General features: G+C 39.5%; 1 protein-coding gene across 1 annotated transcript; it reads left to right on the top strand.

The window, feature by feature from the left end:
* Window positions 1-1473: 1473 nt before the first annotated feature.
* cldn1 (claudin 1) lies at window positions 1474-9587 on the top strand. Its single transcript, XM_079379391.1, has 4 exons — window positions 1474-1807; window positions 7645-7813; window positions 8276-8359; window positions 9260-9587. The coding sequence occupies exons 1-4, from the start codon at window positions 1585-1587 to the stop codon at window positions 9414-9416; spliced, it is 633 nt and encodes a 210-aa protein (XP_079235517.1). The 5' UTR covers window positions 1474-1584; the 3' UTR covers window positions 9417-9587.
* Window positions 9588-18775: the final 9188 nt, after the last annotated feature.

Genomic DNA, 18775 nt, shown 5'->3' with positions numbered 1-18775 from the left:
AGCTCGAGTTGAAATAAGCAAATTCCACTTTGATGTCGGTGGTTTTCAGATAAACTCTTGAGTAAACGGACAGTCATTGGTCAGGTCTATCTGTGACTTCAGTCATGCTTTAATGTTCTGCCGCCTCAAACTGTTGTAAAACAATGAGTGCATACATTCATTTTGGACAAATAATTATCCATTTAGTTTAATATTAATAATGAATTCTCCCAAATCTGATGATTATGTAGTGGTAACTACAGGATAGAGGGAGGTTTCATTGGGCCCAATGCATAAGACTGATAGATTGACCCATAAAGACAGCTGAGCAACATGTGAGGTGTATGTTTCTCTGTTGAGCACAGTGTTCAGACTTATGAAATCCATCTGAGACCAAACATAATGCACTGACACAACCGCATCACATTTCCACACAACCGACTTCTGTTAGTTTGTGAAATAATAAGTTTTTAACAAAACTAAATCTAGATGACAGGCCTCTTATCATGTGTACAGTGCTTACCCTGTAACATGCCTGACTGACATCTATCAGTCTCAACACTTCACAATCACTTTACACTTGTTTATTAGTCATTAGTTATTTATCAATTAAAAATTATTCTACAGCATTTCTTCATTATCTCAGTCAATGTTAATTTCATAATTTACTAATACATCATTAAAATCAAAAGTTGTGACTTGTATCTGTTAATATTATTTAATGAATGAGACTGACATAACGTGAAGCATGAACATTTATTTAGTAACATTAACAATGATGAATGAATACTGTGACACATTTGTCATTGTTTGTTAATGTAGTAACTCATTTTAAGTATTGAGATCTTCCCAGCCAACAGAAACATTTTGTTAAAGTTTTTATTAAGTTCCAATGGCATTCTATTTTATTATTTTGCACACATGGGAACGTTACTTCTGATTATTATTATTATTTTTAATTTTCTAAAACAAGTTATAAGATAGGTAACATTAAATAAAGTTAGATGACATCCAGCTACCATGAACGATGTATTATGTTTTTGTGCTAACGTTTTGAGAACATTATTAAACACGAAATTTATTGAATTAACTCTAACATTCTATTAACTGTAGTGGAAGAACTTTTTTATTTCTTCATAAAACGTTTGTTCTCTTTGAGAGAAAGTTAGCTGGGTTACTGTAAACAAACATTATTGACTAATGTCTATGAATTTCATTCATTCAAGGTAAACGTAACAAAGTTGTTTGACTGATACATAGAGGTCTTTATTTTTTTAATCTTTTCCCATGATCATGATAAAATAATTTTTAGCAGTTACTAATTTTCTTAGATAGCCTATTTTATAGACTACCATTTTTATTTCCACAATCTAAAGAAGAATAAATTACATTATTGCTACAAGCTAAAAACTCTGAGTGTATGTTGTGTTCCGTGCTCGGGGGCGGTAGGAGGCGCGTGAGGATCTTCAGGGGGAGCTTCAGCTCAGGTGAGGAGGAGGAGGAGGAGGATGCTAGGAGTTTCATTCATGTGTCAGCGGCACCGCGAGCAGCTCTCCGCGCATCTCTCTCACACCAGCAGCTGTAACTCCACACTTCACTCCAGGCATGGCTAACGCAGGGCTGCAGCTCCTCGGCTACACTTTGGCTTTTCTGGGTCTCCTGGGTCTCGTCGCATCCACGGCCATGGCCGAGTGGAAGATGTCCTCATACACCGGAGACAACATCATCACCGCGCAGGCCATGTATGAGGGGCTCTGGCGCTCCTGTGTGTATCAGAGCACCGGACAGATGCAGTGCAAAGTCTATGACTCCTTACTGCAGCTGCCAGGTACGAGTGTGTGTGTGTGTGTGTGTGTGTGTGAGTGACCCGCTTCTTGTCCAGACAAGTCAGGCGAATTCTTCAGCAGATGTTTAGAACGATTACGGAAAAATCTCAGGATGTAAGACTTAAAAGTTAAGTTGGAACTGTATTTGTGTAACAAAATGTGAATACAAAAAAATATGCTTCTATCCCTCAGACACAGAAATAGAAAATATTTTCGCACTTTTCAGAGTCAAACAATATGTTTACTGGAATGATTGAAATATTAAACTATATAAATCAGGTTATATCAGTTATTAGAGTTAACTAAAACTAAAACCATTAAAAATAATAATATTTTCATTACTTAAAATATCTATCTTATTTCATTTTAGCTAATTTGTCTCATTTAGTTTTATCTCAAAGTTCTAAAATCACTAAAAAAGAAAACTGAAAATAAAAAATGACAAAAACACACAACAAAATTACTAAAACTTTAACTAAAAGAAGTAACTAAATCAAAATCTTAAGAACCATCTATAAAACAACATTGATGCAAATAGACAATACAGAAGGTAAGTAAACAGTTTTTTTTAAAGAAAATGAATAGTACACAACTACAGAATAGAATATGAATACTACGATTATGATGTATCAGTTTTTAATAATATTTGTTGTATGGTTTTTGATGAAAATAATAACACATTAAAACAAAAATAAATAATTTCACAGGTATTTTTACTTTAGAGAATTAGTGAACACCTTTATAAATGTATCATATTTATATTTATAAAATGGGTGAATATGAACCTCTTTGCATTTCTTTTGTTACAAAATGTCACATTTCAAATGAACAACTCAATAAATCAAAGTCACATGATCAGTGTTTACATGAAGGAACAAGGTTTACTCATATATGCTTACTTTTTTATTACAGTATTTCTGAATTGCTAAAACACATTTTTTGAATGTTTCTCTCACTTTCTCAAAACCTTAAACACAAATCACCAAACTTAAGCTACACTGTCAAAACCTTTGACTTGTCTTGCTATATCAAACAATTGATTCAGAACTATGTTATCTTTACCCAAAACCAAACACTGTTTTCAGATAACACACACATCCAGCTAATGCATAAACACTACACAGCAGTCATTACACACTACAGAGATTAATGCAAAACACTGCACTCAGGGCAGAGCAGGGGAAAAAATGTATTTATTATGAAGTATTTGCACAATCCTGCACACATATAAATGTAGTCACAAACAAAAAATGCAGCAGATCGATAGCAAGCAATGTCTTGGAATCATTCTGCCTCAGCATCATGCCTCTGGGCATGGTCAGGCCACAGGACCTCATCAACGTCACAGGCAATCCTGTCCCTTGCTAAACAACGGGGAAAGAATCCTTTAGCATGCCGAATCCAACCTTGAATCGCTTCCACTCCAATGTTGTCACATGCTGCATCCATTGACTGAATGAGATTTTCCTGTGCATAAGGATTTCTGTCATAGACCTTCCACCTCCATGCAGAAAACAATTCTTCAATGGGATTAAGGAAGGGCGAGTATGGTGGGAGGCACACATTTATAAAACGTGGGTTATTTTCAAACCACTCACGGATTCTAGGACCACGGTGAAAGTTCATATTGTCCCAGATTACCACATACATGGGATGCTCTGCCTGCTCATCACCTCTCTCTTCACGTCTCAGTAATGCTTCCTGTAGAGCATACAGAAACGTTATAAGATGGGCAGTGTTGTAAGGCCCTAAAGTCACATGGCGGTGAATAACCCCGTAGCTGCTGATGGCAGCACATATGGTCACGTTGCCACCACGCTGCCCTGGCAACTCTACAATGGCACGTTGACCAATAATGTTGCGGCCTCTCCTTCTCCTCTTGGTGAGATTGAAGCCAGCTTCATCCAAGAAGATGCACTCATGAGGCCTCTCCATGAAATCCAGTTGAAACATTCTCTATAGAAAAGAACAAAAATTTATTTTTGAAGTAACGTAAATTACATAGCATTCCAGGCTTCATGCCTCTATATACATGTGCTGCATTACATTCAACACAGTAAAGATGTACAGTAACTCAATAGTGCTGTCTAATCTCTGGACATGATTACTTACTTGTACATATTGATATCGTAGCTCTTTTACCCTTTCAGAATTTCTCTCCAATGGTACTCTGTAGGCTTGTTTGAGACTTATCAGGTTGCGTTTCAGGACACAGTCAATTGTGGAGAGACTCACACGGTTGATTCCTTCAAAGTTCACGTTGTCTTCCTCAACTCGCTGTTGTATTTCACGCAGACGAATGAGATTATTTTGAAGGACCATATTGACAATAATGGTCTCCTGCTGTTGTGGGAGACCTCTCCTTCCACCGGCATGTGGCAGTCTTTCAATTCTAGCAAATAAAACCTCTTGTTAGAATTGTACAGTCAGGCCTAATGCATTGAAATGTCACCAAATATGTACAATACATAAAATACTATTATTTTTAGTACTACTATTAGTTTTACTGTAATACTGCTAGAAAAGGGCCAATTTTTAGAGATATGTTACAGTAATTTACTGAGACGTTCCACAACTGTACATACTGTACTGTAAGTTTGAGGGACAACAAATGATAGTACACTTACCTGTTCTCTTCTCTGAATGTCCTGACAATGGAGGCCACAGAGAACCTGCTTATATTTGGTTGAACACGTAGTCCTGCTTCCCTAATACTCATTCCATGAACCAGAACATGGTGTATGATTGTTGCTCTAATTTCATTGGAAATGATGGTTCTTCTTCCTCCTCATCCTCCTCCTCCTCCTCCTCTGTCTCCTCTGTCTCTTCCTCCTCCTCCTCCGTCTCCTCTGTCTCTTCCTCGTCGTGCTCGTCCTCGTCCACTTCCACTTCCACTTCCACTTCCTCCTTCTCTCCTGCCCTCCATTGTGAAAATCACACATGCCATTTGGATTTGACATGGCTTCATATCCTGATTATTGATTAGGTGCAACACATTACTGATTTGAAACTGGTGTGTTAAATTTTGAGTGCTTGTGTGTTACCGATGACAACAGTGTGTTGCTTGTGTTTCACTTTTGGGGCTGTGTTGTGCCATTCTGAGTTGAAGTGCACCACAATGCTACATGTGCCTTGTCAATGACAATGTGTTTACAGTTTTGCACAAAGACTGATTCCGATTTGCTAGTTGTGTCTAACCACATGAGAAGTGTTTAAAGTTCTGCAAACTGTGTGATTCAATCAATAAAGTGGTTTGTACACTTGCAACTTTGGTTTTGCAAATGGATTTTAGTGTTTTAGCAATTCAGAAATACTGTAAGCAGTGCATTTTTTGAGCCCTAATTTTTTTTATTGGTGATAGATGCTATTTACATTAAGTACAAATAGCAATAGACGCAATATGATGTTGTTATGTTGTTACATTACTATGTTAAGGTATGTTATGTCTTGCGATGTGATGTGATGTGATGTGATGTGTTGTGATGTGTTGTGACGTGTGTTGTGACGTGATGTGTTGTGATGTGATGTGTTGTCTTGCGATGTGATGTGATGTGATGTGATGTGTTGTGATGTGATGTGTTGTGATGTGATGTGATATGTTGTCTTGCGATGTGATGTGTAGTGATGTGATGTGATGTGATGTGATGTGTTGTGATGTGTTGTGATGTGATGTGTTGTGATGTGATATGTTGTCTTGCGATGTGATGTGATGTGATGTGATGTGATGTGTAGTGATGTGATGTGATGTGATGTGATGTGATGTGATGTGTTGTGATGTGTTGTGACGTGTGTTGTGACGTGATGTGTTGTGATGTGATGTGTTGTCTTGCGATGTGATGTGATGTGATGTGATGTGTTGTGATGTGTTGTGATGTGATATGTTGTCTTGCGATGTGATGTGATGTGATGTGATGTGTAGTGATGTGATGTGTAGTGATGTGATGTGATGTGATGTGATGTGATGTGTTGTGATGTGTTGTGATGTGATGTGTTGTGATGTGATGTGATATGTTGTCTTGCGATGTGATGTGATGTGTTGTGATGTGTAGTGATGTGATGTGATGTGATGTGATGTGATGTGATGTGTTGTGATGTGTTGTGATGTGATGTGTTGTGATGTGATATGTTGTCTTGCGATGTGATGTGATGTGATGTGATGTGTTGTGATGTGATGTGTTGTGATGTGATGTGTTGTGTTGTGATGTGTTGTGATGTGTTGTGACGTGTGTTGTGACGTGATGTGTTGTGATGTGATGTGTTGTGATGTGATGTGATATGTTGTCTTGCGATGTGATGTGATGTGATGTGTAGTGATGTGATGTGATGTGATGTGATGTGATGTGATGTGATGTGTTGTGATGTGTTGTGATGTGATGTGTTGTGATGTGATGTGATATGTTGTCTTGCGATGTGATGTGATGTGATGTGTTGTGATGTGATGTGTTGTGATGTGTTGTCTTGCGATGTGATGTGATGTGTTGTGATGTGTTGTGATGTGATGTGATGTGTTGTGATGTGATGTGATATGTTGTCTTGCGATGTGATGTGATGTGATGTGTTGTGATGTGATGTGTTGTGATGTGATGTGATGTGTTGTGATGTGTTGTGACGTGTGTTGTGACGTGATGTGTTGTGATGTGATGTGTTGTGATGTGTTGTCTTGCGATGTGATGTGATGTGATGTGTTGTGATGTGATGTGATATGTTGTCTTGCGATGTGATGTGATGTGATGTGATGTGTTGTGATGTGATGTGTTGTGATGTGATGTGTTGTGATGTGTTGTGATGTGTTGTGACGTGTGTTGTGACGTGTGTTGTGACGTGATGTGTTGTGATGTGATGTGTTGTGATGTGTTGTCTTGCGATGTGATGTGATGTGATGTGATGTGTTGTGTTGTGATGTGTTGTGATGTGATGTGATATGTTGTCTTGCGATGTGATGTGATGTGATGTGATGTGATGTGTTGTGATGTGATGTGATGTGATGTGATGTGTTGTGATGTGATGTGTTGTGATGTGTTGTCTTGCGATGTGATGTGATGTGATGTGTTGTGATGTGTTGTGTTGTGTTGTGTTGTGATGTGATGTGATGTGTTGTGACGTGTGTTGTGACGTGATGTGTTGTGATGTGATGTGATGTGTTGTGATATGTTGTGATGTGACGTGTGTTGTGATGTGATGTGATGTGATGTGATGTGTTGTGATGTGATGTGTTGTGATGTGATGTGTTGTGATGTGAAGTGATGTGATGTGTTGTGCTGTGATGTGATGTGTTGTGATGTGTTGTGTTGTGTTGTGATGTGATGTGAGTTGTGGTGTGATGTGCAGTGTTGTGATGTGATGTGTTGTGATGTGTTGTGATGTTTAGTGATGTGATGTGATGTGTTGTGATATGTTGTGATGTGTTGTGATGTGATGTGATGTGTTGTGATGTGTTGTGTTGTGATGTGGGGTGTTGTGATGAGTTGTGATGTGATGTGCTGTGCTGTGATGTGATGTGATGTGAGTTGTGGTGTGATGTGCAGTGTTGTGATGTGATGTGTTGTGATGTGTAGTGATGTGATGTGATGTGTTGTGATATGTTGTGATGTGTTGTGATGTGATGTGATGTGTTGTGATGTGTAGTGATGTGATGTGATGTGTTGTGATGTGTTGTGATGTGTTGTGATATGTTGTGATGTGTTGTGATATGTTGTGATGTGACGTGTGTTGTTGTCATGTGATGTGTTGTGATTTGTTGTGATGTGTTGGGTTGTGATGTGTTGTGTTGTGTTGTGATGTGATGTGTTTTGTTGAGATTTGTTGTGATGTGATGTTATGTTATGTTGTTACATCTCAGGAGAGGTTCAGGCGGCTCGCGGTTTCATGATCACCTCCATCTTCCTGTGTGGTGTCGGTCTGCTGGTTGCTGCCATCGGCATGAAGTGCACCACCTGCCTTTCTGACGAGAAAGAACAGAAGAACAAAGTGGCTGTGGCTGGAGGCGTTCTCTTTATCATAGCAGATATGTTGCTATTTACTCTTTGTAAAAGCAAACCTAGAGAATCCACTCAATAAAACTGAGGCAACCATTAGCACTTGGTTTGTGTGGGTGGATTTCATCAGATGTATTGAGTAAAGATAAACAATGACACACTAAATTAAATTATGAGTCTACCTAACATTTGCCAAAGCATTAAAATTCACATACACTCTTAAAAATAAAGGTGCTTAAAAGATTCTTCACTGTGATACCATAGACAAACCATTTTTGGTTCCATAAAGAACCATTAGTCAAAATGTCTACTTTTGTGTTCAAAAGAAGAAAGAATGTCATACAAGTTTTAAATTTGAGTAAATGATGACAGAATTTCCATTTTTTGGTTAAACTATAACTTTAACGATGTCTGGTAAACAAAGTAATTAAACTATTAAAATAGGGCTGTTCCCGTGCAGCATGTTTATGTCAGATCTCTTCTTATTTCTACAAGGGTTTGCGCTCTTGTTGCCACCAGCTGGTACGGAGAAAACATAAGAAAGAAGTTCTTTGATCCATTTACTCCTACAAATGCAAGGTGAGTGTCAGGAGCTTACTCTTGTAAAACACTGAATGTAGTAAATGTATTATGTGTGCTGTAACCTGTGAGGCTTCATAAATATTGGGTGCTTCTCAGTTCTTATTTGTGCATCCTCGTTTCCTTTCCTCGGTTCCTTTCCTCGTGTCTTAGCTCCACCACCTTAGGATACGAGAGAAGGATGCAAGGAAAGGTAATGAGGATGGAGGAATCAAAGGATGAACATTGGAATATTCTTGACCACTCAAACGTCACTTCAAAGCGTTATCAGCTGCGCTAAAGGGATCTGCCCTTGTGTTGTTAAAGTTTGATATTTAAGGCATTCATAATAATATTAATAAAGCAAGATGCCCTGTTGAAATATATGACGTGTGGTTTATTTAAACTGCAAAGGTAAAATATAAATGTAAATTATTGTGACAGATGGTAAGGGGGGAGGAGAATTTATATGTGCATCACGTTTAGTCGATAAAACACTTCCACAAAAAGATACACTGTATCCTCGCTCATGACTCCTCAGGAAGCCTCCTCGATCCTCGCCTCCTCGCGGTGCAATTAGAGAACTGAGATGTCCTGCAAGATGGCTGAGCTCGACAGTTTTGCAGGTCATAGGATGGAGGACGGAGGAGCGAGGAAATGAGGAGGGATATTGAGAAGCACCCATATACATCTAACATCTTCATTCTTAATTGTTCAATAATACATGAATTTACTTATGCATTAATAAGCAATACTGATTTATTGATGGTATCCATCCAAAAATTTAGAAAATTGTTTTTGATGTAGTAATGTCTTGAAGATTGGTGTCTTTTATCATTGTTTGTAAAGCTCCTCTCATGTTGTGTGGTTTAATGCTGTGGAGAGGTGGATGTTGTGAGCTGATGTTGGTGGTGTGCACAGATATGAGTTCGGGAAGGCTCTGTATGTGGGCTGGGGTGCGTCGGCTCTGACCCTCATCGGTGGGATCATGCTCTGCTGTAACTGTGCGAGTAAACCGGCTGGGAAATCCTACCCGCCTCCCCGCACCACAGGACGACCAGGAACCGACCACGTGTGAATCCAGTCACAAACAGCTCATGAACACAACGGCATTTTGATGGGCCAAGCAGCTTCCTTGATTTATGAATTATTTTGTGACCAAAACTTCTCATGTGGTTTCAGAGGACTTGATCAGCTCTATCAATGTGTTTCTTTGTCAATATTCAATAAAACATGTTTTGATAAATACACTTTTTGCACGGATGTTATTGAAAAATTCATTATACAGTAATAACTCTTGGCTTAAAGCTGAAGTGTGACTGGTTTCCTGAGCACGCCCCCAGTCTGCCATTGGTTGGTCACACTGATAGCTCCACCCCAAACTCAAATCATTGCTTGAGTCATATGATTCCATTCAAAATTGTGAATTGAACTTGTGTGAAAAATTGGAATATCACATAAAACATTTGCAAATAAAGCACAGTTTCCATTCCATGAGTTCAAGAGAATAAAATAATCACTTAGAGTGCAAAGTATCAGTAATAATAAAAAGGCTTTTTTATGCCCTACATAATAAATGAAGAAAGGGAAAAAACAACCACTGTCATGTTTTCTTGTGTGTGTAATTACACCAAATAATTTTAATGACAAACTTTGGCTCAGGCGTGTCAGAATTATTAATAAATGATAGCATCTGAGATGGTGTGTGATGAGATTTGTTTGCTGGTAAGTCTAGTTATTCAATCATATAATCTGTAGAGACATGTCATGAGTTTTTTGTTGTGCATCCAGGAATTTATTTATTAAATCCATCGTAGTTTACGCTTGTTGTTTTTTTCTTGCTGAATAAAAAAAAAAAAAATACACCTCAGTTGCACATTTGAAAATGTGATGTTCATCTAGGTGTTTACAGCATTTTTTTCAGCATATCCCCAAATTTACATAAAAAATATGTGGATGGAAACACAGCTTGTGTGACAGTGTTGAGCTGATCTTAATGAGCAAAGATACAGAGATTTGACAGAGTTCAAATGACTCTGAACACCAAACTGAGACAGAAGAAATGATCTGAACATCCAAAACAACTACATCAGTTTGAATCAATATTTTCCCTTGCTATTAACAAATATGACAAACATGATGATACTGGAACTGGAATGTTAGTGTGTTTGGTTGATAAAGACTGGTTCTCATACAGTAGTGTGTGCTTGACTCGGAGCTGTTTGTTCTCTGTCGTGTGTGTGTTTGGACACGCTCCGGGTTGAACCTGCGCAGACCTGCACCACATACCTCACACATTATCCATCAGAGTTATGATGGAAATATGTTCTCCATCATGTCTTCATGGATGTGCTCATAACTCCAGACTGAAGACATTGAGCTGTGATGGAGAAACAGACGTGACTCATGACTGCTTATAATCTCAGCAAACACATTATTAAACACGCATCAGAACACAGCATCAACACAGACAGACAGAAATTGTACATCTGTTTGTGAATGTTTGTCTATAGGTGTGATTAATGTGTTTGATGGCATTAGATCACACTCCTCTGACGGCTCATAATAATGTGAGTTCAGACACATTGATGTGATTGAGACTCTGATCTGTCCATTATATTGAGAAGACTCTGATTTAATCAGAACCACATCTGAATCTGCTCACCCCAGTGAAGCTTCTGACATTCATCCAAATGAAACGTGTGACATCCAACATTCATATGGTGATCTGATCATAGTAGTGTCTGTATTTTGTCTTTGCTTTTGCCAGTGTTTTCATGATGGACTAGATCAAGTTACTCACACTGACTTTCACAAACCCCTGGTGGCTGGTGAGGGAACTGCAGGGGTTTGTGAGTTAAAAGCTATTACAGTTTTTCTTGATTGCTAAAACACTATAACCAGGCTTATGAACTAAAAGTTCTAAACCATAACGCCATTTTTGAAAAAGCACACCAATTTCTCTAAACTATAAACACTATTCCCCTGCTTTGAGTCAGATTTGGTGAACTGTTACTGCAAAACTCTACACACAGATCAAAGACGGGATGCTGGGGCACAGTAATTACTTTTGCTGTTGTTTGCTGTATTGCACTGTACTCTACAGTATATTAAATTAAGAAATAAAACACTTGGGTACAGGGCTATGGCAAATGATGTAAAGTGAGCCTTAACCACTCCAACGCGATCTTAAGTAGAATAATAGAAACATTAAATAATATCAACGTCTATATTCACTATATTATCCAGTCTCCGCGGTAGCTCCCGTTACCTAAATTCCCAGAATGCATTGCCGCTGTGACGACACATTCCCAGACTCTATTGGTAGGGGCATGTCCCTAGCGTCCCCCCCTAATTCTACTCCCCTGGCAGCATTAGTATGACAGCCTTAATTTCTCAGCTGAAATGCTGACAGTGTAGAATTAACATCAGAATTGAGAAGTTTGGACTTCATGCACACAAGATAGAGGCATATTAATCATAATGAGCCACACATACGCAAATATGTCAGATTCATTCTGCTTTAAATGTTTAATAGATCAAAAATTATTTTGATATGTTTTGTGCAAAGAATCTGACATGAACATAACAATGAAGATCCAGAAAGTTTTAGGGCAGAAATCCAGTACAAACAGACTAGTTCCAGCATTCATTTATACAGAGTGTTTAATTATAGCTGCGAAGAGCGGTGTCTTCAGCTGTTTCTTGAAGGTAGTGTTGGCCACAGTAGATTGTATGGAGGCAAAGGAAGGTGACTCGGTACTTTGTCATGACAGAACCAGCAGGCGGCGCTCTTTCACCGGCTCTACATGATGTGAGCGACATACTGATCTGACTCAATCTGAAGCCAGAATTAAAGATCAGAAAAATGACAAAGTGAATTTCAAAAGGATATGACAGCATGATAACAGCAGGATCCTGATCATCCAGAAAGATTTGAGTGTGTGTTAGATGTTGTGTAGAGAGAGTGTGTGTGGACGCTGTTACTGGGAGCTGGAGTGGAGTGGATATAATGTGTTTATATCAGTGTCATATAAGAGCATCAGCAGGAAGGGATGGGGTGGTGAGTGTTGATTTGGATATAATGATCGGTCCTGGAGTTTGAGCGGCTCTTCCTCATCTTCCTCTCATTCAGACACAATAACATATGGACTTCTTTCTGTGAAGCCCATCAGCAGGAGAATAGCAGTGTATGATGATGATGATGATGATGATATCATTAATAATAATAATAGTCAAGTCAGCTTTATTTATATAGCGCTTTTAACAGTACAGATTGTGTCAAAGCACTTAACAGTATCAAATTGGAGGATAGAGTGTCAGTAATGTATAATAATAAGATTAAACACTCAATTTTCAGTTAAAGGCATTTCATTATTGAATTCAGAGATGTCATTGTATAGATCAGTTTAGTTTAAATAGTATCTGTGAAATCAAATTGACAATAATCGCTAGAAATTAAGTGTCCCCAACTGAGCAAACCAGAGGAGACAGCGGCAAGGAATCGGTGACAGAATGGAGAAAAAACCCTGGGAGAAACCAGACTCAGTCGGGGGGCAGTTCTCCTCTGGCCAGGATATTATTTTTTATTTAGTGTTTACTTATTGTTTTAATTAAAATTTTAAATGTATTTATTTATATTTTATATTGTTGCAATTTCTAACAATACTAGTATTATGTAGTTAGGTATTTTATTATATTTTTAGTTATTTTCTTTTCTTTTTCTTTTTATTGTATTTAAGTCAAGGTCTTCACTGGGGATATGTCCCCGGGGCTCATCCAGGTGTCTGGCCTTCGCCGACGATCAGGACCACATACATCATCTCCCGGCGCTGCTCCACCATCTGAAAGAAAGAAACAGACAAATATTAGCGTAGATGCCATTCTTCTTACGATGTAACGAGTACATCATGTGTTATGGGGAGTGTTCCCGGTTCCGGTTGATCTAATGAATGCAGCCTAACAATCCTTTAACGAATTTGAATAATAGAAGTGTATTAGTGTGTTATGTGTAAGCCAGGTTTAAGAGATGGGTCTTTAATCTAGATTTAAACTGACAGAGTGTGTCTGCCTCCCGAACAGTGTTAGGTAGATTGTTCCAGAGTTTGGGCGCTAAATAGGAAAAGGATCTGCTGCCCGCAGTTGATTTTGATATTCTAGGTATTATCAAACGGTCAGAGTTTTGAGAACGCAGCAGACGTGGAGGACTATAATGTGATAAAAGCTCGCTCAGGTACTGAGGAGCTAAGCCATTCAGGGCTTTATAAGTAATTAACAAGATTTTAAAATCTATACGATGTTTGATAGGGAGCCAGTGCAGTGTTGACAGAACCGGGCTAATATGGTCATACTTCCTGGTTCTAGTAAGGACTCTATGAATTAGCATTTCTGCATTTGACGTTGAGAGCATAGGTCGCAATTTAGATATGTTTTAGAGATGGAAAAACGCAGTATTACAGATGCTAGAAACATGGCTTTCAAATGAAAGATTGCTATCAAACAGCACACCTAGGTTCCTAACTGATGAAGAAGAATTGACAGAGCAGCCACCAAGTGTTAGATAGTGTTCTAGGTTATTACATGTGGGGTTTTTAGGTCCGATAATTAACACCTGTTTTTCCAGAATTTAGCAGTAAGAAGTTACTCGTCATCCAGTTTTTTATATCGACTATGCAATCCATTCGTTTCTCAATTTGGTGAATTTCACTGGGCCGCGAAGAAATATAGAGCTGAGTATCATCAGCATAACAGTGAAAGCTAACACCATGTCTCCTGATAATATCTCCCATGGGTAACATGTAAAGCATGAAAAGTAACGGGCCTAGTACTGAGCCTTGAGGTACTTCGTACTGCACTTGTGATCGATATGATACCTCTTCATTCACTGCTACGAACTGATGGCGGTCAGATAAGTATGATTTTAACCATTTACCCTATACAAACTAAAAAAAATAAAAGATACAAAATACAAACTATAGGAATGCTTGAGGTGGGGGGTGGTCCATGTTTCAGGAGGTAGGGGTTTGCATGGGGTTTCAGAGGGGGGCGGGGTGATTTGAGTTCAGGGCTCTCACAGCCTGGGGGAAAAAGCTGTTGAGCAGTCTGGCGGAGCGGGCTCTGATGCTCCGGTACCGTCTTCCTGATGGTAGGAGCTGGAAGAGACTGTGGGAGGGATGGGTGGAGTCCTTCACGATGCTGTTGGTTTTGCTGGAGCATCGTGTAAGGAAAATGTCCAGGATGGAGGGGAGAGGGGCACCGATGATCTTTGCAGCTGTGTTCACTGTCCGCTGGAGGGTCTTGCGGTCAGCAGCACTGCAGTTCCCGTACCAGACAGTGATGCAGCTGGTCAGCACACTCTCAATGGTGCCTCTGTAGAATGTGGTGAGGATGGGTGGAGGGAGACTTGCTCTTTTCAGCCGGCGGAGAAAGTGTAAGCACTGCTGTGCCTTTTTGGAGAGTGACATGGTGTTGGTGGTCCAGGTGAGATCCTCTGTGATGTGCACCTCCAGGAATTTAGTGCTACTGACTCTCTCCACAGTCGAGCTGTCGATGGTCAGTGGGGGTGGTCAACAGAGTTTCTCCTGAAGTCCATCACAACCTCCTTTGTCTTCTCCACATTGAGGGACAGATTGTTAGTGCCACACCATTCAGCCAGCTGTGCCACTTCCTCTCTGTATTGCGTTTCATCATTGTCGCTGATGAGACCTACCACTGTTGTGTCATCAGCAAACTTGATGATGTGGTTGGAGCTGAACTTGGCAGTGCAGTCGTGGGTCAGCAGTGTGAAGAGCAGCGGGCTGAGCACACAGCCTTGTGGGGCATCTGTGCTCATTGTGGTAGAGCTCGAGGTGTTGTGGCCGACACGGACTGACTGAGTTCTTCCAGTTAGAAAGTCCAGGATGCAATTACAAAGGGAATTGTTAAGGCCCAGCAGGTTTAGTTTATTCATGAGCTGTTGTGGGATTATTGTGTTGAATGCCGAGCTGAAGTCAATGAACAGCATTCTAACATAGGAGTCTTTATTTCCTAGGTGGGTAACAGCCAGGTGGAGGGTGGAGGAAATTGCATCGTCCGTAGAGCGGTTTGGACGGTAACTGGAGCGGGTCGAGTGTGTTGGGGAGGCTGGTTTTGATGTTATGGATGACTAACCTCTCAAAGCACTTCATCATGATTGGAGTCAGTGCTATGGGACAGTAGTCATTGAGACAGGACACAGGTGATTTCTTTGGTACCGGTATGATTGTTGTGGATTTGAGACATGTGGGGACGACTGCCTGACTCAGCGAGGTGTTGAAGATATCTGTAAGCGCATCTGTCAGCTGTGCAGCACAGTCTCTCAGAACACGGCCAGGTATGTTGTCAGGACCTGCAGCCTTGCGTGGGTTAATCCTAGATAGGGTCTTCCTTACGTCGGCTGGAGACAGACAGAGTGCCCGGTCGTTGGGAGGTGTGGGCAGTTTTTGTGCAGGTGTGTCATTCTGCATTTCAAACCGTGAATAAAAGTGGTTGAGATCGGTTGAGATCGCCATTTGAGATCGGTCTGTAATTAACTAGATCTTTGGGGTCAAGTTGTGTTTTTTTAATGAGAGGCTTAATTACAGCCAATTTGAAGGTTTTGGGGACATATCCTTATGACAACGATGAATTAATAATAGCCAAAAGAGGATCTATGACTTCTGGAAGCAGCTCTTTTAGTAGTTTAGATGGAATAGGGTCTAACATGCATGTCGTTGGTTTAGATGATTTAACAAGTTTATACAATTCTTCCTCTCCTATAGTAGAGAATGAGTGGAATTGTTCCTCAGGGGATCTATAGTGCACTGTCTGATGCTATACTGTAGCTGACGGCTGCATGGTTACAATTTTATCTCTGATAGTATCGATCTTAGATGTAAAGTAGTTCATAAAGTCATTCGTGGTGTGCTCTTGGGGAATGCCAACACCTGTTGAGGCTTTATTTTTCGTTAATTTAGTGACTGTATTGAATAAATACCGGGGGTTATGTTTGTTTTCTTCTAGAAGAGATGAAAAGTAATCACATCTAGCAGTTTTTGATGCTTTTCTGTAGGATAGGGTATTTTCCCGCCAAGCTATACGAAATACCTCTAGTTTTGTTTTTCTCCATCTGCTCCATTTTCCGGGCTGCTCTCTTTAAGGTGCGAGTGTGCTCATTATACCACGGAGTCAGACTGTTTTCTTTGATCTTCCTTAAGCGTAAAGGAGCAACTGTATCTAAAGTGCTAGAAAAGAGAGAGTCCATAGTTTCTGTAACATCATCAAGTTTTTCTGCGCTGTTGGATATGCTGAGGAATTGGGATAAATCAGGAAGATTACTTACAAAGCAGTCTTTTGTGGTAGAGGTGATGGTTCTACCATACTTGTAACAAGGAGTAGAATTTACAGTTTTAGCTATATGGAGTTTACACAAGACTAGATAATGATCTGAGATATCATCGCTTTGCTGCATAATTTCAACACCACTAACATCAATTCCATGTGACCGTATTAAATCTAGAGTATGATTCTGACAATGAGTAGGTCCTGAAACGTGTTGTCTAACCCCAATAGAGTTCAGAATGTCTATGAATGCTGATCCTAATGCATTCATAGACATTTTTCATTATCGACATGGATATTAAAATCACCAGCAATTAAGACTTGATCTGCAGCCAGTACTAACTCAGATAGAAAATCAGTAAATTCTTTAATGAAGTCTGTGTGGTGCCCTGGTGGCCTGTATACAGTAGCCAGTACAAACATCACAGGGGATTTATCACTAACACGTTTCTCTAGATAATGTTATACGCAGAACCATAACTTCAAAGCCTGCCCTCTGTGATACTGAGAATATTGATATAAACTGTAGCAACACCTCCCCCTTTACCTTTTGGACGCGGCTAATTTTTATAGCAGTAATCTTGGGGGGGGGGGACTCATTTAAAGTAATGTATTCATCTGGTTTTAGCCATGTTTCTGTCAAACAGAGCAAATCTAGGTTATGATCTTTGATCAAATCATTTACAAAAAAGTGCTTTTGTAGAAAGGGACCTGATATTCAGTAAGCCAAGCTTTATCATTTGTTTCTCTGTATTGTAAACATTTTTTATTTGTTGAACATCAATTAAATTGTTACTCTTAATTTGGTTTGGATGTTTTCTGTATTTTCTAGTTCAGGGAACAGACACAGTCTCTAAAGTGTGATATCTAGGTGAAGGAGTCTCTATGTGCTGAGAATTAACTTCTGTGACGTAATAATAATTGATAATAATGATTAGTTAACATTTGAATTTTTAATGCATTATTTTTAATTATATTTTTTCATTGTGTTATTTTGGTTCTCTGACTGATATAAATAAATCTATCCACTTGATGAACAAAGGTGATGTGTTTTATTCCTCCTCTGTGCAGATCTCCAGAAGACAAATCAAGCTCCTCATTATAGCTTCTTCTCTCACCCTAAAATCAGTTCACAATCAGATGAGTCACAAAAGGAATCATACGTTTCCCTGTGTGACCATAAAATCAGACTATTGCTTAAAAAGTCGGATTCAAGAGTCAGTTCATTGAAACAAGTTTTCTACAAATAAAAGCCTGTCCGTGTTGCCTAGTGTCAGATGAATTTGCACAAAAATACCATATTAATGCTATAAAACAATAAAAGATCAGAAACTATTATCAATTGAAGATTTTGCCGAATGTTCAAAACCATTCCTTATGTTTAGCGGTTAAACCTGAATCTTTGGTATATGAGGATTTCACTTATAGGAGCAATGTCCCAAGAGCGGGTCGGGCTCCTTGAGACATTAACAAAGATATTTTGGTATAAATAGATGACTATTACCTGCTCAACTTCTCTTCACAGGAAAGGAAAGAAAATCATCTACACCAGTGGTTCTCAGTTCCAGTCCTCGTGACCCCGTGTCCTGCATATTTTGTATGCATCTCTTATCACTTCAGATGTTTGTTCTACTCAACCTTAAGTGCTCTGCAAAGTGGATTCTCAGGATATCCACCATGATTCCAGTTTGAAGCGAGTGTATATGTTCCATTTAAAGGGCATTAAAGTGTGCAAGACGTGAATTTAAATTGTATTTTATGTCACCCTTCTCTAGTAAGTTTGGTCTGTGTGTGAAGGTGCTGCAGGCCGTGGTGTCCTTAAACCAGCTTATCAGCCGATGGTTCAGGTGGTGGCTTCTAAAAAAGGTTGTCCAGCAACCAACAAGCAGGCAGACTTTGACCAGGATGCAGTATTACTGCAGTTTTTAAGGCCGCTGTCCTGCTTGACATCTAGTAGATATTTCATCATCATTCCTAGTCCAGGAGAGTCACTTTCCTCCAGAGTTTATGCTGCGTTCAAGGCAACCCGTAACCTGTGTTTTTCCAACCTTCTACCTGTGAAAGTGCACTGGAACGGCAGTCAAACCCGTGACTTCCCAC

This window comes from Barbus barbus (assembly GCF_936440315.1).
Source record: "Barbus barbus genome assembly, chromosome: 26".
Classification (NCBI taxonomy): Eukaryota; Metazoa; Chordata; class Actinopteri; order Cypriniformes; family Cyprinidae; genus Barbus; species Barbus barbus.
This window is presented reverse-complemented; position numbering and strand designations above follow the sequence as displayed.

What these genes read in the sequence shown, in the direction of transcription:
- cldn1 (XM_079379391.1), top strand. Translation starts at nt 1,585, where the DNA reads ATGGCTAACGCAGGGCTGCAGCTCCTCGGCTACACTTTGGCTTTTCTG. An exon ending in CTCTTTATCATAGCAGATAT is followed by an intron (nt 7,814 to 8,275) that starts GTTGCTATTTAC and finishes TATTTCTACAAG; the next exon opens with GGTTTGCGCTCTTGTTGCCA. An exon ending in TTTACTCCTACAAATGCAAG is followed by an intron (nt 8,360 to 9,259) that starts GTGAGTGTCAGG and finishes TGGTGTGCACAG; the next exon opens with ATATGAGTTCGGGAAGGCTC.